Genomic DNA, 22,581 nt, shown 5'->3' on the forward strand with positions numbered 1-22,581 from the left:
CAATGTTCGCTGTATACCCATTGGAGATTTAGAGAGCAAGAGAGTATCGTCGGCGAACATAATCGCTGGGACCCTGTTACCAGCTAACTTGGGAGCATCATTGTTCTGTAGTCCGTTAAGATGCACGATTACCCCATTGACATAGAGGCAAAACAGGGTCGGTGCGAGCACGCAGCCCTGCCTTACCCCCCTGCACACAGGACATCGAGATGACAATGTGCCGTCTTTCCCGCATCTAACTTGAGCAAAGTTAGCCTCGTGTAGCCTTATCAGGACAGACAGGAGATGGATAGGGATGCCCAGCTCAACACTCCAGAGTTTCCCCCGAGGAACGAGATCAAAGGCAGAGCGAAGGTCCATGAATACCATATAGAGGCTGCCACCCTCTATTCTCAAGGTTTTTGAGTACAGGAGCAGTAGACGGAAAATGTGGTCCACGGTGGAGGTATTCGTCCTAAACCCTGCCTGATAGGGGCTAAGAATAGTAAACTCCTCTATCCAGTCCTGTAACCGGTCCAGAATGAGTCTCGCAAAGATCTTCTGCGGGACATCAATGAGGCTGATGGGTCTGTAGTTGATTGGGAGCAGGGGAGAGCCCTTTTTATAGATGGGGACAATCTCTGCACCCAGCCAAGTACAGGGAACCACCATGCCTCTCATGCCTCTCAGGACCGTATTAAAAAGGATCTGGAAATATGGACCCCAGATTTTCGGCTCATGCTTAAAAAGGTCGCCCCCGCGGTACAAAAGGGGGTGGTGATGGACGGAGCATCTGAATCAATCAAACACTCACACCCAGTCAAAAGATCTGGGTTTAATCCATCACCGTTCTTTAGCCCACTCTGCCACCCCAGTTCAGGCATGGCTATATGCAAATCAGTCTGACCCTGTGCCTCATGGGAACAGTCCAACCCGAACTGCCAAGCCATGTCTTCCCTGGACCGGAAACAAGCTTCCGAGGACCGGTTTCTGGCTCGGCAGTTTGTCCAGGCCTGGTGCTTTGTTTGAGGCGAGTTTAGTAATTGCATTGCAGTTTTCTGCCACTGTGTACTCGATCACCTCTGACTGTGTGGTAAGTGCAGGATGAATTAATAAATTTCCAGAGTTGTCAGAGAGGCCCTCAATTGAGTACAGAGCCCGATAGTGGCCTTCACAGACTTCTGCCGCTATATTGGATTCAATAGCGGCTTTCGGCTCACTGCAGCCAGTATTAATTATCAACCAAAACTTCCGGGAGTCTTTATTTGCTAGTGCAAGAGATAGATTAGACCACTTATCATAGTCCCACTCTTCCTTCGCACACTTAGTTAACCGTTTATAATGTGCCCTCCTTTCTTTAGTTGCAGTTTGTGAGAAGTTGGCCTGATATATGATGTCTCCAATTCTGGGGGCACCTTGTATCAGTCCAAACAATCCCTTATGGTGTCTGGTTGTAAGTCAACCTTATAGACAAGCTATCCTAAGGGTAGCATGGACTAAGCAGCCTTAAAGGCTTAACTCAAGAGGTCGTGTTGAGCATGCTGTTTTACCAATCACAATCCTGTAATATCAAATGAAAGGACACCACACAAGTTATATATTATAAAAATATATGTATTTATTACTAGAATAATCCTCTGTACTCTTTATGAGTGCAGAGGCACAAGCGTTTAAACAAAAGTACAGTTACACATATAAAAGTTGCACAATTATGGATGAGGGCGGGTGGCCACTCAAACCATATACTAAAATAGTGGTGTAAGAACCACCAATCGAACAGTGGTTAGGCCTAGGGCCTAGGGCATCGCTGGGACCAATCGGGACTAGCAATGCTGAAGTCGGGAAAAGCCTGCGGGAATCGGGTGCAGCGCTTAAAGCACACACATGCACCAATGCAAAGTCAATGGTGCGTAAAAGTTACTGTTTTAGGAACCTTCCGACTGACCTAGAAGGACGAAACTTTAGACATATACACTAGAGGTGCGTACCAGTGCAGGAACACCGGCGTTGCTGAGTTACCTCACCCACAGGAAGCGGGTGCACAGGTGCAAAGTAGTGTTGGGTTTCGTCACGCAGGTTGATGGTGCTTGGAGCTGAAGATGCTGCAGGCGTCGTGACGGGAAGTGTCCGGTGTGATCCAAGGGTGGATCGAAGATGTAGATGACCTGAAAGCAGAGGGGACAGAGTCTGGGTCACTCAGCAGTGACCAGGGTGGAACCAGGAAGGAACCAGGCAATGTCGGGCGCAATCAGGTCGATGTCGAGTAGCTTCTCTCCGCTGCCATGTGGACTCTGGGGCACCGAGGATGTCCAGGAGTGGATCACGAGCTGTCCCACGAAGGCTCTCGCTGTCGGCGGTGTCGGCTTCCGGATTGGAGCAAACAAACCTTGGCAAGCACAACCCACTCAGGATTCGAAGATCGCTTAGTACTCCGACCAGGAAGGTCCGAGCGGGTGCTCCTTTTCAGGGGAGCGAGGGTCAGTCCAGAGCAACCGGACTGGCGAGTCAAATTCAAAAGTTCATCAGTACTGGGGCCACAAGCCAATGGGCAAGTGACCGGAGCAACGCGTTGAGCCAAAAAGTGCAGAAGGGCCCCACGCAGCACTCGGTGAGTGTAGAGGGGTGAGCTTCGGTGCAGGAGTGGCTCAGGGCTGGGGCTTCTCAAACCCCAATGCACAGCTTCGAGGGAGCCTCGGAAGCTGCACGGTCAGCGCCTCGTGGTCTTTCCAAGATGGCCGGCCCCACGCTTCAGGTCGCCTCCACGGGTCTCAGCTCTGCAGGGACTGTGGATCGGGCTGTTAGAAGGCAGGAACGCTGGCTCTTGTCGAACTCTGTCGCTCGAGTTCCGGCAGGAACTGCAACAAAGCAAACGGTGAGGTGCTGGATGGTGCCTGTTTGCACAGGATGGTCACTCCTTGACCACAAGGGAGATTCTTCAGTCTTCTACGTCGAGTAGGATGTCGAAGGGTCCAGAGTTTCGTTTCATAAATTTCAGTCAGGATTATCTGATGTGCGTTGGCACTGCTCCCACATATATACCAATCTAGTGGGCTGGATTACCTGCTAGGTCCCTCCTATGGGTGGGACCCAGGAAGGGGGTGGATACACCCCTTTCCCTTTGTTCAGGGTCACGCTGGGACTGGTTTTGGTGTGCTCAAGAACCGGTTTGACCGGATTATGCAAGGGGAAGCCTTGTGCTCCCCAGGCAGTGTCTGTTTCTTTCAAACCTCCCTGATACAATCCACTTTCTCCTGTCTGGGGTGGTGTGACACCTCCCTGTGACAGGAAACCCTTTGTCCAGACCTCCTCTGCCAAGTTTCGGTCAGCAGCAGGAGGCCGGACTCGTGTCTGTGGCAGAAGCGTCCATTTTGTGATGCTGAGGCTCTTTTAAAGTCAACCGCGTTTTAGTAAAGTAACCTGTTTTCTCCCTCTAGAGGGGTGGAATGCTATACCCGTTGACAGGACTGTCGAGGGGATAGTATTCCAAATCGTATGACACCTTACACGACATGTTTTGATAAAGCCAAACCAAAGTTAACATATAACCGCAATGGATTATAATGCACTTAAGAGTATATGGTATGGCATTATCCCGGAACAGCTAAGGGAATTGGTCCCGACAGCTGCAGACAGGCTCAGCTCATGCTAGAGCACCATTTCACATAAAACCAAGCACTCTGCCTCCAGGATTGTTAAGGCCTGCCATAGGAGTATATATGTGTCCAGATAGGTTTAGATATGTGTATACTATATCTAAGCAAGGGGTGATTACACCACCTTGCCCCAGCTGAGTGATCAGCCAGTTGTGTCAATTTTGGATAGCCAGCCAGGGGTGGCAAAAGATATGCTGCAGCCCCTGGTAGGCCTTGGATGCACCTATGCCCTGGACACCTATAGTGCTCTGTACAGGGGCTGATAAGGTGACCCAAGCCAATTTAGTTATGCACCTAGGGTACATGGAATCCATTTTAAAGAGAGAGCAGATAGCCTGGGGCCCTGATTAGCAGGGAACCAGGCCAACTAAGTCGAAAACCAGCTAAACACAAGGCAAAAAATCTGGGGTAACCATAGTCAGGTATCCATCTTCCTACACAGTTATATTGTTATCTTTTATGGCCTGCAATCGTTCTGTTTTAGCCTTCCTACATGTTGAATTGTACCAGGAGCATTGGGCGGCCCTATTTCCCTTCTTGGAAACCCGAGGATTGAGTACCTCTGCCAAATTAAATACTAAGCCCACATGAAGAGCCTCCAGCTTGTTAAAGTAATCAGAAGGCGGTGGTTGGTTAACTAGCGTTGCAACCTCTATAAAAGATGGAATTGCCAAGCTATATAGTTTTTCTAGTTGTTCCGGGTGTTCCATTAATTTATGCCATCTTACTCTGCGCCTGTCATTGGTAGGGTAAGATCGCCATCTGTATCCCCGGAAACTGAGGCACTACTCCTACTGATATTAGGCAAGCCCAGTTCTAGAATTAGGGCATTGTGATCAATGTCCACTCTTGTGGCAACATTGAGGTCTAATACCTTTGGCCATAATATTGTTTCATCCAAAATGTAATCAAGATGTGACGTTTGTCCTGGTTTGTTAAAAGTACATTTGGCTGGGGTGTCAGAGGGAGTGCGGCCATTGCATGCTCGTATGAAGGGAGTTAAGGTTAGTGCCATGATCTGTATAGCTAACGGGGACCACTCCCTGGGAGATGGAGCCTGGATGAAGGGGATAGACCAATGATCATCATCTGCCGACAAGACGTCTTCGTTTATACCCTCCAGAGGCTCGAAGTGGCAATTCAGGTCGCCCCCCACCAGGAGGTAGGTGGCACTCGTTGAAATAAAGAGGGACAGGTCCTCAATAGTACTAGACTCTTTGGCTACCCTGACAAGGCGTGAATAGACATTAATCTGTGCTAGCTTAAGAGCATTGGGCCAAGCAAGGACTACCCATTGAATATCTTTGGAGTAGGTGTTTAATGTCTTTGCAGTACAACCCAAATGGGATCCAACCCAGATAATAGGTCCCACTGATGGGCGACCTCTCCCTCCCCATACTGCCGGGACAAAGAATGAAGCAAATCCTGCCCGATATTGCTCCGTTCGGGCCCATGTCTCTTGGAAGAGCCACAGATCGCTTTCATCCACAAAGGAACCCCATTCGGGACAAGTCAGTTTGTTAGGCAGACCTGCCAGATTCCAGGATCAAATTTTGAGTGACTCTGTCCTAGGACCCATAACCATACTCCTCGGTGGCTCAGCATTTCCCTCCTCAGTTAAACCCACTTTGCATGATAATGGGGGCAATAGGTTACCTTCCACAACTGAGTCAGGTACAGGCTCCTTAATTCTATCAGTCTGGAGTGGGCTGCTACTTAGGGTGGCTGAGGTCATTATATTCACCCTGCATCTATCAGCACTCCTGGCCCATGTGGTGCTAGAAATGTCTTTCCGCCATCATCCAACTCTCCACACTCTGTCTCGCGGGTTGTCCCTATTGTGTCCCTAGAAGTGGGCCGCAAGTTAGACGGATTCAGTCAATCCACCATGTCCAGGCAGCTATATCTGTTTTGTAAGCGGACGGCCACAGGGACTAAAGGTTCTCTGAGCCTTCCCTGGCTAGAACCACCCGCTATTGGACATTCTACAGTGTTCCAAGCTTGTTCGATGCCAGGCCTGGTGCACAGTGGACCGGGGGAGTAGAAGTGCGACAAGGGAAGCGACTGGATGGCTGACACGGGTCTGGACTGGCTCCACTCACAGATGTGAGACACCGTCCGTGTGTCTCTAAAATTTATCAGGATACAGTCTCCCCTTGTATCCTTTACTCTGTGACCCACCCATGACACCCTGCGGACAAGCAAAATTTCCCTAGTTACATGTGGCGGGAGTGGTCTGTTTTTGTTAAGCCAATCCGTAACTCTGTTTTTTAGTGACATGTGTGATTCCTCACTTTCGTTCCTCAGCTCCGGTACCCCAGCTAGAACCACTACATACGAACTGGATTCGGGGGGTAGATCAATTCTTATGGGCGGTATTTTGCTGTTGCACTGATATGACGTGGATACACTGTGGTCATATCTCGAAATAAATTTATTTTGGGGATGCTGTTCCAGTCCACGGTTAACAACATTCGCTACTGGCCCTGTTTTAACCAATTCCGAACTCCCAGCCCCCTGTACACTTTGATCGTCTGCCACAGACCTCGCTACACCCATGATATTTAGATCAGGTGGAGTTAAAGATGTACGTTTGTTGGTAACATTACTTAGTCTGGCTAGGACCCCAGAATTCTGATCGGAAGCATTAGTGAGAGATAGTACGTTTTCTTCGATTGCAGCCAATCTGTTCCTGAGAGGTAATTGACTAGCAGCTATTATAGCCCCCACTTTGTCCCAAAAAGCATTGTGCAGAGTGGGCACAGAGACCTCTGGTGTATTGGGACGAGTCGGAGCCACTGGAGGTGTCTCTAGTTCCGTATCATCGTAATGTCCCAAGGCATTCCGTCCTTCCTCCCCCAACCTTGTTAGCTTTGATTTACTGGGACAGTTTTTCTTCGGATGGCCACCCTCCAGCTTCTTTTTATTAGCTCCTTGTGTCACCTTTAAGGGTTCCTTTCTTCTCATGGCTGGGGCAGTCTTTGACCTGGTTATGGCACATGATGGCTGATCCTGTGCACTGTTCTCTGATACATAATCTACTGAGACAGTTGCCGTTATGGTGTCCACCATGGGGGGATGGTCATTGCTGGTGATTGGACCTTGACCAGGAGAGTGAGCCAGCAAAAGCCCGCCCACAGACGGGCACTTAGTTGGAAGTGGATCGAGTGATAACCGTTGTTCCGTTACTGCTATCTCTTGTGCAAGCACATTCGAAGCTTTCGTAATGAAGTAATCCAATGTTCCCATCATGCTCCCCCCCTTCGTGCCCAACTTGACCTTATTGGCACCCCTCGCCATCGCAGACATTTATACAGTGTGCACATTTTAAACACCCCCAGTTGGCAAGACTTGGGCCAAGATTTTAGATCTTACCGCACTATGATGAGCACCAGTGTCCCGAACCAGGTGTTAGAGGATGGGCCCAGCCCAGCCTGCTCCGCCCTCGAACGGGCTCAAACGGGCCCGCCATTGGCCCGAGCTTCGCCCGGCGCGCGTCCCGCGAGTCCAAAGATATAGGCTGTGGGCAGCAGTGGGAGGAGCACAGGTGATGGTGGTTGCGGGGCTCCTGGTCGTTGGAGTCCCGCTTGGCTCCCTCTCTCCCTCAATATCCAGCAAAGTTCAGAGTGGGCAGAAATCTCGGTCAGGCAAGCACTGCTGCGAGCGGCACCCGAATACAAAATGCCAAGGAGCCTCTCAGGCTCTGATGCCTGCAATGTGCGTGGGAGCCTCATAGGCTCGAGACAAAATAGCTGGCACTAGCGTTGGAGCCACGGGGCTCTTAACAACAATGCCCCCGGGAGCCTTGTGGGCTCTAAATCAGCAAGGATTGCTGGCCAATGTGGGGGCGGCCCGCTGCCATCCGGAGCCGCTCTACCGCAAAAGAAATGCCGCAGACGTTGGAGCCTTTCAGGCTCTATCTGCCAGGAATGCCCCCGTGAGCCTTCGTGGGCTCTGATTACAACTGGGCCCCTCTCAGGAACCACGAGCACCCTTCGGAGCTTCTTCCCCGGCCCGTCGGCACTCACCGGCTGCTTCCTCTCGGTGCCGGTGCTCTTCGTGCCGGTCCTCTGTTGCGGCTGGCAGGAGAAGCTTTCTCTCCCCTCGGCTTTCCGAAGGGACTCTGGCTGTGCGCGAGGCTCTCCTTTCCGCACAGGAGCCCCGCCGGCCACTCCAGCACGCCTCCTCTCTCGCCTTTCTCATGTCTAGGTTATCAATAAAGAGATGTCTTCCTTTTTTCCAAACTCTGGATCTGTTTTTCCTTGCAACTAAGTGACAACCACATTCCTCCAGTTGCATTCAGTTTATGGGAGCAGTCCTGGACACGAGAGTAGTGAAACAGTCCTTTGAAAGAGGAGTTAGGCACTCAGTAGGTTCATATATCCAGATCCTTCGAAGACCTTTGAACAGTGACATGGTGAAAAAAGTTCAACCACAAGACAGGCTTATTTTCTACTGTATTCACTACAGTTCATAAAGACTATAGATACTGTAAGGATCAGTTGTTGGAAGCAACGTCTCTGGCAAAGAAGAAGTTCCATATCAACATACTAGAACTAAAGGCAGCAAAGATGGATCTACAGGCATTCATCACAAGGTTAGCTGGCTCAGCTGTATTCATGCAAACAGAATACCGGTCACTCCCGGCAAATTATAGACCAATAAGTTTGCTGGCTACTATGCAAAAAGTAGTGGGGAAGATGCTGGTCGACAAACTTATGGCCTGGGTAGATGACAACAATGCCTTATCCCCCTTTCAGGCAGGATTCAGACGTGCAACCAGTACGGTCGATCAAATTTTTCGTTTCACCATGCTACGGTGGGGGACTGTACTCCTGGGTAAAGGCAGCCTTTATGTAGCATTTGTAGATCTAAGGGCTGCCTTTGACCTGGTGCCCAGGTGCACGCTGTGGGAGGTTCTGTCCAAAATAGGGGTCCCACTTGACTTGCTCACACTGATAATGCGTCTTCACGAATGCAACTTCGCCAAGGTTCAGTGGGGGAGGAATGGGGAATCCACTACTAATTTTCCAGTTGAGCGGGGGGTACGGCAGGGATGTGCAATGGCACCACTGCTGTTCTCCCTGTTCATTAATGGCATTGTAGACAGGATATTGGACGCAGTGGTTGACGCACCTTCGTTAGCGGGCATCAGAGTCCCAATTCTGATGTTCGCCGACGACACCTTGATTGTGTCCAAGACCCCGTCGGGTCTCCAGCGAGCCCTGAACATATTTGACGCATTCTGTAAAGAACGGGGTTTAGAGGTTAATGTAAATAAAACCAAGCTGATGGCCTTTGGGCAAAAGTGCCAATCCAAACCCAAGGTATTCTTGAACAATATCAAATTAGAGTTAGTAGATGTTTTTACTTACCTTGGGGTGGAAATATCCAGTAAACTAGGTTGGTCAAGACACATTGAGAAGGCGGTGTTGAAACACCAGCAAATTTCAGGAGCCCTCAGGGTCGAGCAAGTTAAATCTAAAACCAGGCCTATAAAACCTGTTCTCATGGTTTATGACGCAAAAGCCTTGGGCGCAACCCTTTATGGGGCTGAAGTCTGGGGCTTTGAGAGTCTTACCACCCTTCAAAGATCTGAGAACAGGTTTGTGAGAGGGATAACTAGTCTTCCCCAAAGTACCCCATTAATACCGCTTGGCTTTGATCTAGGCAGAAGATCGCTTAGTGACCGAGCCCGACTGAGGCCTATCCTCTATTGGAGACGGCTATGGACAACCATGGAAATAAGACACTACGCTGAGGGGTTCCTAGCACTAGCCAAATCAGATGTTTTTCACAAAATTAAATGGCTAAAAATGCTAAGGGACGTCCTTGATGAGCTTGGGCTCTCCAAACTATGGGAAAACCCCCTCGGGGAAGTATTCCCCAGTAAATCTAGTATTAAAGAAATATATTGGGACTACATCGACCAGAAACTTTGGAGGAGCGTAACCTCGGAATCCATGGGGGGTAGATTCATGGAAATTAAACAAAGACCATCCCTAGAAAAGTATTGGGACTGTATAACTGTCCCATTAGACAGGAAATTATTTTTCCAGTTAAGGGCAGGTTCTCTCCCCCTGAGGTGTTTGACGTCCAGTTGGAGAACTAGTAGTGGTTTGTGCTGCCCGTCATGTGGGGCCCCCAACGAAAGTATTGCACATTTTCTATTTGTATGCGAGGCCTATGTAAATCCAAGAAAATCTTGGTTGGCTCCAGTATGTAGGAACCTTGGTGTCCGTAGCGGTGTTGAGGGGTTGAGAATCATTTGTTCCTCCACTGAAATGTCCATCGCAGTTGGAACAGCAAAATATTTGGGGTGGGCATGGTCCATAAGGAGGAGGGCTCTATCCCTTAATGTGTTTTGAATTTTACATTCTCCTTTGTTTGACTTACCCCTGCAGACATCTACTGGGAGATATATATGAATTTTAACTACAAAATGCGGCTAATATGTATGGTATGAGTTTTTATTTAAACTTTGGGAATGGTCCGTAATGCGGAGGTTTCTATACCTCAGCCTGCATCTAGTTTTCGCATATTATGAAAAAGCTTATTTTACTTTAATTGGTAACAATTTTTATGCTAATATATTATGTATCTCTAATTACAAATCTTTGTAACAGAATGTTTGAAGTTTTAAAAATGTATGAATTTATATGTTTGTGCTTTTATGAGTGTATAACTCGAATAAAGCTTTTTCACTCACTCGCAAACAGAATAGACAATGACTTAGTTATATATAACCAAGCAGGGAAGAATAAAGTTGTAAGCACTCTTGTAGGAGCGGCAGTATCAATGCAACTGGGCAGTTAACTTGCTTCACTTTGCTAACCCCTGATTATCTCCCGGAAATCAACAATACGTAGAAAGATACTTTCAGCAGGACTGCCTGTGTCAGTCAAAAGTGGGCGTTTCTTCAAGATATACAGACATAATTGTCCAAAAATGGGGTAATTAAGTGTTAAATCTCTTGCAAGACCGCAGAACAAGAGATGGCGTTTTTTGTAAGCTAGCCGTGGCAATGTGTTTTCAATGATATTGTCCAAGACGTTTGCTGTGCTTTTCCACCACTTCGCATTGTTCGGCTGGTGATCAGTAAGCCCAATAAGGAACTGTGCAGGCTTAGTCTCCTAGCCCTGCATGGCCTCCTCAATACTGTTATGCCATTCTTCTTCACCTATTAGAAGGCCACACATTTCATTGGGAGTCGGAAGGATCATCTATACATGGAAAAGGGTCAAATTCATCACCACGATCTGAGCTCTGTTTTCGGTTATGGTTCTAAATACTTGGTGTTCTCACATTAGGCTAATCTTCCACACTGTTCAGAAATTTTGAATGAAGCACAAGTACCTTCAACAGTGAAGGCACCCCTCCATTGGTTACTTTGCTGCTTTATCAGCTTCTTCCTTATCTTTTGTAACTAGCCCATGTGCGACTTAAACACACTTCCCTTAAAGTATCCCTGGAAGTGATATCAAGATGCCAGACATTCGGTTCCGTTTCTCTTCTGGCTACTAAAATAACCAAGCAGTTTGTTAAAGGACCCTTCAGTGCATATCCGCCAGTGCGGCATCCTCCCACCAGATGGAAGCTTCACCCTCTACTTACCCAAAATTCAAAGGGGCTTTTGAACCACTGCATAGAACATACATATGAAGTACATGCTTGGAAGATTGCTGTGTTGTTGGCTTTGACATCAGCCAGAACAGAGAGTGAAATTCAGGCTTTCAAGGTAAAAGAACTGTTCCTGACGTTTCAAATTGACAGAGTAATTAATTGAACGATCTCCAAATGTATACCAACAGTCCTGTTAGACTTTGAATGACCTGTAATACTCGAAGTCTTTTTTTCATCTTTTGATGTCTCTAGCTGAAAGATGTTTACATTCTCTAAATACATGTAACAAACAAGGGTCCCCTGTAGTGAGGATAGTAGTCACCCCTAGGTCAGGGAAAAAGCACTGTGAAGGTATCAACCCAGGCGGTAATGAACAGGACTTGCCCACGTAATAGTGATAGGACACAACAACCCACTTCCGTAGCAAAGACAGTTTTTTTATTTACCAAAATTCATAAAAAACCACAATAGCAATAATTTTTAAAAAAGCATGTAAAAACATGCGATACAATTGAGCAGTTAAATAAAATACAATGAGAAAAATAATACACAACAATCACAAATTCATAAAAACATAATATTAATTCCTGAGTCAAACATAAATAAATATGTTGTCGACGCGCGTTTCGGCGACCAGCGCCTTCAAGAAAAACAAACTCTCAGGTTCCTAAATGTAAAAACATAATTACTAATCCAGAAGTACATTAATTTATCTCATAAAAAAGGACAACAACTCATATTGTCAGTCAATACAATAATCAAAAGACACCATAATGTAACATCTTATATTAACTGTCAAAACGACACTAACGGAAGTGGGTGAAAAGTTTGTGCGGCCCTAAGTAATAGGCAAGTGGCACCCAAAATGGGAGAAAAATAATAAGTGCAGACTTCGGTGCTCATTTGAAAGATATATCATAAAGTATGAATGCCATAATAAGTTATTACTACTAGGCTAAAAGTGAGCATTTGATAGTGGTCAGGTCAGAAAGGATGCAAGTAAGTTATTAAAGATAAGGAGAGTACAGGGAGAGTGCAACAGTCACTATTCACTTGTCTCTCAATGTATTCTAGCTAATCAATTTCAATCGATTATTTCTGCTGATATATATGGGTCTCTGCTCTCTTTTTTCTTGGAAGGAGTGTTTCCTGCATATATATATATATATATATATATATATATATATATATATATGGCATAAATTCATATTCATAATCATGATTGCTTGTTGAAGGACTGTGCTGACTGCTACATACAGTATATCGATCTAATAACCTACCTATAAATTCAAATGATAACGGACAAGTACAGATATACTTACTTGCAAAATGGTACATGCACACAATATGTATTGTTGGCACAGCTTCTCATACTAGGGGAAATGCTCTAAAAAATGAGAAAACGCTATTAGGTTTAAGTAACATAAGGTGTTAACGCAGAGGGCGGCAATTTATTGCGGCAAGGGGGGAGAAAACAATGTCTCCTAGCTTATTCATATATGTTTGCAGTTTTTTTTATTGATACAATAAAAACGTCCAGGAAATCTAACCAACGATTCACAGCCTTCGAGCCTCTACAAAAACTTCAGCCACCCTCCAAACAAAGTATAACTAGATTGATTATGTTGGCTATTACTTTCTGTTGTTTTAAAGCTGGTCATCCTCCACAAACTTCAGTGTCCGCTAATTTTACAAAGAGCATAAGAACTATGGCAGCATTATACGCTGGAGTCCACCCCCACTGACATCTGCAGAGCAGCAGCTTAGAAAAGTCGACATCGTTTTCTGAAATATTACTGTCTTAGATTCAGAAGCATCCAGTGATATTGCAGTGTTTCAATATATTTTCCATTAAGGTGACTGGATCTCTTCTCCCTAGAACGTGTACATTGAAATTGTCATAGTAACATTTAATTGTTTTGCTTTAATATGTAACAGATGTGGTTTTTTATTAAGTACTGCTTGATAAGCTGATTCAAACTAAGGAATAAATGAAAAATGTAATGCTGAAGAAGAAAAAAGTTACTTATATTGAATTATGCTGCTCTTATATTTCCTCTTTACACACTTGTGCTACCTGAATATCTGAGGCATTGTGGCTTTTGAGGAAATTGAGTTCAGTATGTTTTGATCTCATTGATTGGACCCTAGGGCCTTTTCTAATGAGGTGAATGGGATACTAAGGCAAATGTTGTTTTATGTATTTCTATTATGTTTTGACCTTACTGGTGAGGTAATGTGAATGTTGGACTCTCACTAAGTCAGCCATAAATGATTCAAGCATGTACTTCTATGAAAATATAAACACTGGATCACTGAAGTTCCGGGCAGAAAGAGGGAGGCCGGGAAAAAGGGGATTGGGGGGGTGTGTGTGAAGTGTTAATAATAAAAAAAAATACCTGAAGCTGCCGGCTGCCTCACACCTCACTGTTCCTCTTCTTCCTGGTCCCAGCAGACACTAGGACAGCATCAGAGACTCCCTGTGCTGCATTCATGCTGAGAGCAGCGTGGGGATTGGCCTAAGTGGGCTTGTTGAACGTTTGCTCAGGCACAGGGAGTCTGTGCTGTTTCTCCAACCCGGCTGTGCAATACAGCTGGTTAGAAAAACCTAACTGCCCATGTCTGTTTGGCTGCCATGGAAGAGTCCTGCTCGTGCAAGAGATGGGAACTTGATTTAGTATATTAAATGATCGAGAAACATTGTGAAATTGTCTATAGACAAACTAAAGATTGCCCTCTCTGGAACAAACATAAATTGTATACTTTAAATGCTTAACCCAGGTGTGTTATACAGCGTTGCAGTTTACCAAGATGAAAGTTACACGAGATGAGTGTGAACATCCTTGCCTACATTTAATGCTGTCTTTTTTAATTGAGCCTACGCCTTCCTTCCGATTAACTAATTCTGGGGTTCAAACAGTAACGTGTGACATGCTGGGATTTTGTTGCTTAGTGTCATCCTAAGGATTTGTTGCAAGCACTTTTGTTTGGAAAGGCCACAAATTGGGAGAAAATGTTAGCTCTCTGATAGACAATCCACATATTGCTATGATGTGAGAAGTTAGCCTGGCATATGATGTCCACTATTCTAGTGGGCACCTTGCACCAGTCTAAACGACCCTTATTGATGGTGGTTGTAAAATCAACCTTATAGACAAGCTCTCCTAGTGGTATCATGGACCAACAGTCATAGGCTAAGACTTCAGAGAGCATGTGAAGCAAGCTGTTTTACCAATTATAATCCCTTGAATACCAAATGAAAGGACACCACACAAGGTATATATCAAATATATATGTATTTCTTTCTAACACAACCCCTCTGCACTCATTATGAGGTCAGAGATCGAAGTACATCACAAGTTACTCAATTAGCATACGATAAGTTGCACAAATACAGTTATGCCCTAGGGGCCTCACAAACCATATACTAAGTAAGTGGTATAAGAACCACTTCAGAAATAGTGAATAGGCCTAGGGAATCGCTGGGGCTACACTAAACAACCAAAGGTTAGGAAGTAGGAGACCCACGGGAGACACGTGCAGTGTCTAAACACAGTCGCGAGTTACCCTTGACTTATAATGGAGAACGAAGAAGTTACAAAGTTACTGTTTTAGGGCACTTCCGGATGGACTACGACAAAACCCCTTTAGACTAGGACACTTCGAGAGTCAAGACCCACGGGAGCACAGGAGTACTCGTGTTACCTCACCCAGGGAAGCCGGGTGCATAGGTGCCTTTTGGTGACGGGTTTCGTCGATGCTTGCAATGGAGATCTGCAAAAGAAGTGCTGCAGGCGGCCAGAGGAAGAGTGTCCGAGTGGATCGAAGAACTGAAGAACCTGAAAGCAGAGGGGACAGAGTCTGGGTCACTAGCCAGTGACCAGGAAGGAACCAGGCGATGTCGTGATGATCTCAGGTGAAGAGTTGAAGCTTGTCTCTGCAGCCACGAAGACCAGGAGGTGTCGGCGACAACCATGAGTTGTCCCACGAAGGATCTTGTTGACTGCGGTGTCGGTATCCGGACTGGACCCAACAAGCCTTGGCAAACGCAATCCACGCAGGAAGTGAAGATGGGCTTCAGGTCAGACCAGCAAGGTCTGGGGAGCTTCTCCTTTGCAGGGAAGCTGGAGCAAGCCTGGAGCAACCAGGCAAGCAGTTTAGTTTCAAAGGTTTTTCTTCAGGGGGCTCACTAGCCAGCGGGCTAGCAACCAGGAAGACGCGTTGAGCTGAAATGCAAGAGCGGGCCCCACGCGGCACTCGTGGAGGGTTGAGCTTCGGTGCAAATGGCACTCGGGTCTGGGGCTTCTCGTACCCCAATGCACAACTGCGAGTTACCTCAGGAGTCGATGCAGTTAGCAAAATGCAGGATGTCCATGGTGTCCGGTCCCACGTCTCTCGTGTCTGCCACGGGTCTCAGCTTTGCTGTGGATGTGGGTCGGAGTCAGAGAAGTCTGAGAGTCCAGTTCCTGAGTCGCTGAGTCTTCGGGTTCCGTCGGGAGCGTCGACAAAGTAGACCGGCAAGTTACTGGTGGTGCCTGTTTGCACAGGGTGGTCACTCCTTGACCACAAGGGAGATGTCTTCAATCTTCTAGTCGAAATAGAACGTTGAAGGTCCAAGAGTTTCGTATCAGAGTTTCGTTCCAGGATAATCTAAATTCCTGGGGACACAGCACCTATCTTTATACTAAGAAAATGGGCTGGATTACCTGCTAGGTCCCTCCTATGGGTGGACCTGGGAAGGGGGTGGTTACACCCCTTTCCCTTTTTCCAGTTTCGCGCCAGAGCGGAGCTAGAGTGCCCCAGAAACTGGTTTGAACCGGGCTATGCATGGAGCACCTTGTGTGCCCCAGGCAGTGTCTGGAAAAGTATCTTTCCATTCAACCCACCCTGCCCCAATACACTACAGGCTGTCTGGGGAGGTGCTGGCACCTCCCTCGACAGGAAACCTATTGTCCAGGCCTCCCTTGCTGGAGTTTCCCCCAGCAGCAGGAGGTCAGACTCATGTTTGTGGCAGCAGCATCCATTTTGTGATGCTGAAGCTCTGTTTATCTTTAACTGGGTAAAGCAGTAGATGTATTTTCCCTCTAGAAGGGTGGAATGCTACCCCCGCCGCCAGAATTGGCGGGGGGTAGTATTCCAAAAGTGTTTGACACCTTACACGACATGTTTTGATAAAGCCAAACCAAAGTTATCATTAACCGCGAGGATTATAATGCACTTAAGAGTATATGGTATGGCTATATCATAGAACAGCTATAAGGAGATGGTTCCAAAAGCTGCAGAGGGGCTCCGCTTATGCTAGGGCACCCTCTCACATAAAACCAAGCACTCTGCCTCCAGGATTGTCGAGGCCTACCATAGGAGTGACTTATAGGTGCCTAGGTGCCTATGTGTCTATATGTATTGGTAGATATAGGTATACTATATCTAAGTAAGGGGTGATTACACCACCTTACCCAAGCTGAGTGATCGGCCTGTGGTGTCTGTTTGGATGGCCAGCCAGGGGTAGCATAATACATGCTGCAGCCCCTGGTAGGCCTTGGATGCACCTATGCCCTGGGTACCTAAGGTACACTATACAGGGGCTCACAAAGGTGACCCAATATCCAATTTGGTATGTTCCTAAAGTACATGGAGTCCATTTTATAGAGAGAGCAGATAGCCTGGGGCCCTGAATAGCAGGATCCCAGGCCAACTAAGTCGAAAACCAGCAAAACACTAGGCAAAAAGTTGGGGTAACCATATAGTCAGATATCCACCTTCCTACATTTGACATGACTCTTGTTTCCTTTTGCACACTGAATTAGTGGAAACATACCGCAGCTTTATTGTACATTCTGCTAGTCCTAAAGATATCTGGCCTGAGTGGATCGCAGCTACTTCAGATGTTTCACTTGAATTTTCATAATGTATTGAGTTTATCTGATGGAATAGCAATATGTATTCATTTGTTATGCCAATGTACTCAGTTATGCACTGATTTAACCGTCATCACTGTATCGCTTTCTATCTATGCATAGGCATTATAATTCATGAATATAAATTATAACTAATGTCTCCCCATAGAAGAAATGTGCTGTTTGCTTCTCTTCATGAGCTTTAACATGCCTTCTCTTTCTTCAGGAGTTTACGCCTTTGGATTCTTGTTTATGCTACCACAGCTGTTTGTAAATTTCAAGGTAGGACACTAAGGATTGTATTGGTTATATTAGTTATATTTTCTCATTAATGTTTCATTTATATTGTAATCTGTAATGTGTAAACATCAGTAACATGTCTATTTACTAAATCAGTAGTGGTGGTAAACCACATACATATGCAGCCTCTGATTCAGATACAGATTTCACTCTCCTGACATGTTGGAGAAGCCCGGATATGTAAGAATCTTTGATCTTTAGTGGGTTACCTTGACTCTTAAGGAAGTTTTTGCTACTTCTGCAACTAGCATTCTTATTCTGATGCCAATTAATGTTTGTGTATTACTTCGTGCTACATTTGAGCCTGTAATAATTTCCTGTAACTATTCTCTTCTTTACCCCCTATTGCAATATTGATAGATAGGCTACCTCCTAAAAATGGGGCTGAAAACTGCTTTGGCATAAGTTGTAATTTGTTTTCAAAATAAAATGCCAAGGTTGCCCAGTTTACTTATCTTCATTATACTGTGTCGAAATCTTCCTGATCACACTCTTCAGTTAGTCAGGGTGGGCCACTATTGGAGACGGGTACTTCTTATTAAATACCCAAATATTGTTTTGTTTTTAAACCCCCCCCCCATCTTATTTACTAGACTCCACTCCCTACACAACATTTTGTCATAGCAAGGTGTGTGAAGTGAATCAGAAGTGGCAACCATCCCACCATGACAGGTGCATTGAATGAGGGCCTCAAGGAAGAGTAGGACATGGCTCAATGAAGATTATCTATAGGTAATTGAGTATTAACACTTTTTACTTCTTCGCTCAGTCTGCCGTCCTCATCTTAGTCTCAGTTAGTATATTATTCAAGTGTCCCTTAAGAACACAAACTATCGTCTGAGATTGCCACACATAAAGTTTAATACATTCTAAAAAGAAAATCAACTAGAGAACAACAAAGTCAAACCTCAGCAGGTGAAACCATCTACAACACGGCTGCCCCTAAGTAGCCAATGAAGTAGTTACCACATTCAGCCTGTGTCGCAGGGATTCTGCTCATATGTAAATGTAAATGTATTTGAGCTTATATAGCGCACAGCTACCCACAAAGGGTTTCCCGGCGCTTGCTTAGGGAACCCGTCCTGGTATTCCCCTGTGAGATAACCCCGGCAAGGTATCCACAAGGTGAAAGCCAGGCATCCCGCCGCGAGGGGCCGTTGTGGAGATTAAGCAAGCTATTGCCCAGAGTCGCAGAGTGTGAACCCGTGAGTCGAGAAGGCACCGGAGCGGGAATTATCGAGTCCGTGGAATTTTTGAGCCCAAGACCCGCCGAGGCGGGGAATTGAACCCTCGTCCAGGGCCGATCTCAGCTTCCGGGTCTGCCGCCTCTAACCCCTGAGCCACACTTCTCCACTCATTTTTTTTTTTTTTTTTTTAAATATATTTTTATTGCAGGAATTAGAAGATCATTACAAGTACGACCAGCATTGTATCATAAGCAATATTAACAGAATAAAGCCCTCTGGCCCCCCACCATACAGTCCGTACACAGCCATCCGGCCCACAACCCTGGGGTCGGGCGGCAAAATGCAATGGGGGGTCAGTAGGATGCTGGAGCTGGTCCGGATAATGCACTGTCCGTCATCTGCTTTTCCAAACAAACCTAAAAACCCCCAAAAGAACCCCCCCCCCCTTAAATGTCTACTAACTAAGAAAACCCCCCCCCCTCCCCACCACCAGCGCCAGGGAGCTATCAGCATAGGATCTGCTATTGGACCCACGGGGAAAGCAATAGGATTGTCAGTACTAACGTTCACCGGGACTCGGGGCGAGTCGCTGCTTCACTGTCAGAGTCGCTGGGGGCACAATAATCCCTGAGGGCCTGCACCAACATTTCCCACTCCAACGCGGCCTCCTGCGCCTTCTCATTACCCTGCCTCCAAGCCAGTTGATAACGCAGCGCGCTCTCTCCCGCCGCCCACTTCAAAAGCTCACTGTGCCATCTGCTGCCCACCGGACCAGCTCGTGCCTTCCAGTTCCTGGTCACCTCTCGTTTAGCAAGTAGGAGCCCTAGGTCGATAAATTTACTAGAAATTTTATTCCTGGGGGTATGGGGGAACCAGTGTAGGAGCCCCACCGCCGCATCTAACGATAAGAGTCTCCCTGTCACCTCCTCCAGGGTCGTTGCTACCTCCTGCCAGTAGGACGTCAGTCCTGGACAGGCCCATAACATGTGTAGGAGGTCTGCCTCCTGAGCCGGACATCTAGGGCATTCCGCCGAAGCCGTGGCAAAATATCGCCTAATTTTCACCGGGGTCAGGTACGCTCTATGGAGAACATAATAGTGGACCAGCTGAAAACGGGCGTTACGTGTGCCCTTCCAGGCTCGTCTCACCAACTGGGACCAGGTCGTCTACGGAATCTCCCTACTAATGTCCTCCTCCCAGCGGTTCCTCAAAGTGGTGAGAGGAGCCAATCCCTCGCTAATCAACCTACCATAGAGGCATGTGACCGCCTTCACCGTACCCGCCGACATCATTACGTACTGGCACACCTGGGACAAGTGGGGTTCCTCCTGCCCGTTCTTCCAGTGTGCCTGGATCGCCCGCACAATGGCCGAGTGCAGCAGAAAGTCACCCCGGGGGATCCCGAAGCGGTCAATGAGATCCTGAAAGGACAAGAGCGCCCCGTCTTCGTACAGATCACCAACGAGCTGTAAACCGGAGTCCTCCCAGGCCGCCAAACGTGACCAATCCCCTCCGTGGGGGAGGGCCGTCAGCATCCCCAACGGTATTTCAGGCGCATATGGTGTTCTCAGTTGGCCTCGGGCGTGGGCCCGATTCCAACACAGGCGGACTGTCCGCTCCTCCATCGACAAGTCCCGCAGGACTAAACGTTGTCGCAGCGCTATAAAGGAGAGAACATGCCTGGCCATACCCGTCCCCCTTCCGTCTTCCGGGCCCCGGAATTCCTTAGCGATCTCCTGGGTGAAGGTCTGGAGCTGCGCCGCCAGATAATACTTTTCAAAGTCCGGCACAGCGAGCCCCCCTTCGTCTTTCGGCCTCATCAAGGTATTGAGGGCCACCCGCCGTCGGCCCGATCCCCAGAGGAATCCGATCACCATAGAGCGCAACTGACGAAACGTGGCCGGTGGGACCCAGATCGGCAGAGTCCGGAAGTAGTACAATAACCGGGGAAGCGCCACCATTTTGAGCAGGGCGATACGTCCCGCCACCGAAAGCGGCAGCGTGGCCCAAAAGTCCATGCAACCTCGGAGTGCTCGAATGCAGCGGGCAATGTTCCCATCTAGGAGGTCGGGTTGGTCGTGGTAAACAAATACCCCAAGGTACTTAAAGCAGTCGGGCTCCCATCTAATCTCCCTACTTAACGTAGGGGCGGGGGTACCCCTGCGTACCGGAAAAAGACAGGTCTTGGACCAATTCACTCGGAGGCCCGAAACCTCTCCGAACTCCGTGAGCGCCAACTCCGCTCCGCGTAAAGCGTCAATCGGGTCCTCTAGGAAGAGCAACAGGTCGTCTGCATATAGCGAGACGTAATGCGGGCCCGTAGACGACCACAAGCCCGAATAGTGGGCTCCCGATCGAAGGTGCAGCGCCAGCGGCTCGACCGCCAGCGCAAAAGGAAGTGGGGACAATGAGCACCCTTGCCGCGTGCCTCGTTCTACCTGATACCGCGATGAAATCAATGGGCCCGCTCGGACCCTGGCCGAAGCAGAGGCATAAAGAACCGCGGTCCATCTGACAAATCCCTCCCCGAGGCCGAATCTCCGTAACACCGTGCAGAGGTAGTCCCACTCCAGGCTATCAAAAGCCTTCTCTAGGTCCACCGACAAGACAGCCGGGGACGGGGCATCCACAAATGGTTCCCCTAGCAATCGGAACAACCTACGAATATTCATAGTCGTGTTCCGCCGTGGGATGAAACTGGCCTGATCCTCATGCACCAGGGAACTCATGTGTCCCATCAACCTCGATGCCAAGATGCTGCTCAGAATTTTGTAGTCCACTGTCAACATCGACAGGGGACGGTAGGATCCCGGGTCTGATGAGTCCCGGCCCGGCTTGAGGAGAGGAACCACCAACGCCTCACACATCGAGCTCGGGAGTCGCCCCAGCCTCTTCGCCTCCTTGTAGACCACCAATAATCGAGGGGCCAGGAGGTCAGCGTAAGCTGCATAAAACTCCACTGGTAAGCCATCCAGGCCCGGGGTCTTGTTTCTCGCCATCCGTTTAATGGCCCCGCGGATCTCCCCTAATTCAATGTCAGATCCCAGGGTTTTCGCCACTTCCTGCTCTACTGTGCGGAGCTCCAGTGGGCGAAGATAATTATCAAGTCGGTCAGGGTCGCGTGCGGAGCGACTGCGGTATAAACATTCATAGTAATGCCTGAAGCAACTAAGAATCTCCGGTTGGGTGCATACCTCGGTTCCTTCTGTCCCACGCATATTTGTCGTCGTTTGGGACTGGCGCGTAGGGTTGGCCAACCACGCCAACAACGCACTCGACCTGTCGCCCTCCGCGATGGACCGGACCGTATAGGCTTTATAATCAAAACAGCGGAGCCGTTCGACCTCTGCCGCTACTTTTTCCCTCGCCTCCGCCGTTTGTGCTTGCAATTCCGGGTGTCCGGGGCGGCGCAGTTCAAGCTCGCGGAGTTCCCGGTCCGCTGTGTCTAATTCAGCCAGGATGACTCGCCTCATGCCCACCTTCTTAGAGATACAGTAACCCCTCACCACTACCTTAAAAGCATCCCATTCTAATGCCCTAGTACTCGCGGAGCCGCCGTTGGATGCAAAGTAATCCGATATTCTCTCTCCCAGATCCGCTTTGAAGACACTGTCCTCGAGGATCTCGGGTCGCAATTTCCAGGTGGGCACCGCCGGTGCCCCGGGAAACCAGCGAAGGTCCAGCAGGAGGGGGTTATGGTCCGAGATGGTCCTAGAGAAATACTCCGATCGGACCGCTGCCGAAACCAGTTCGGGCGATCCGAGAAAGCCATCTAGTCTGACATGCAACTCATGGAGTCTCGAGAAATATGAATAATCCCTAGACGCGGGGTGATGCGCCCTCCAAATGTCCGTCAAACCCCAGCGGGTTTGCCAATCCTGACGACCCTTAGCCGTGCGACGGACCGGGGAATCGGGAAGCGGGGGATGCGAGCGATCTATG

The 22,581-nt window shown here is 47.9% G+C and overlaps 1 protein-coding gene across 4 annotated transcripts in view; it reads left to right on the plus strand.

Annotated features, from left to right (window-relative positions):
- Nucleotides 1-22,581, plus strand: part of CLPTM1L (CLPTM1 like) — a 2,174,700-nt gene that overhangs the window by 1,654,963 nt on the left and 497,156 nt on the right. For all 4 annotated transcript variants that reach the window (XM_086965311.1, XM_086965312.1, XM_086965310.1 and 1 more), the window contains one exon: nucleotides 17,379-17,434. In XM_086965311.1, the coding sequence (XP_086821437.1) occupies nucleotides 17,379-17,434 (56 nt within the window). The remainder of the gene's footprint in view (nucleotides 1-17,378; nucleotides 17,435-22,581) is intronic.

Source organism: Lissotriton vulgaris, chromosome 4_1 (genome assembly GCF_964263255.1).
Source record: "Lissotriton vulgaris chromosome 4_1, aLisVul1.2, whole genome shotgun sequence".
Lineage (NCBI taxonomy): Eukaryota > Metazoa > Chordata > Amphibia > Caudata > Salamandridae > Lissotriton > Lissotriton vulgaris.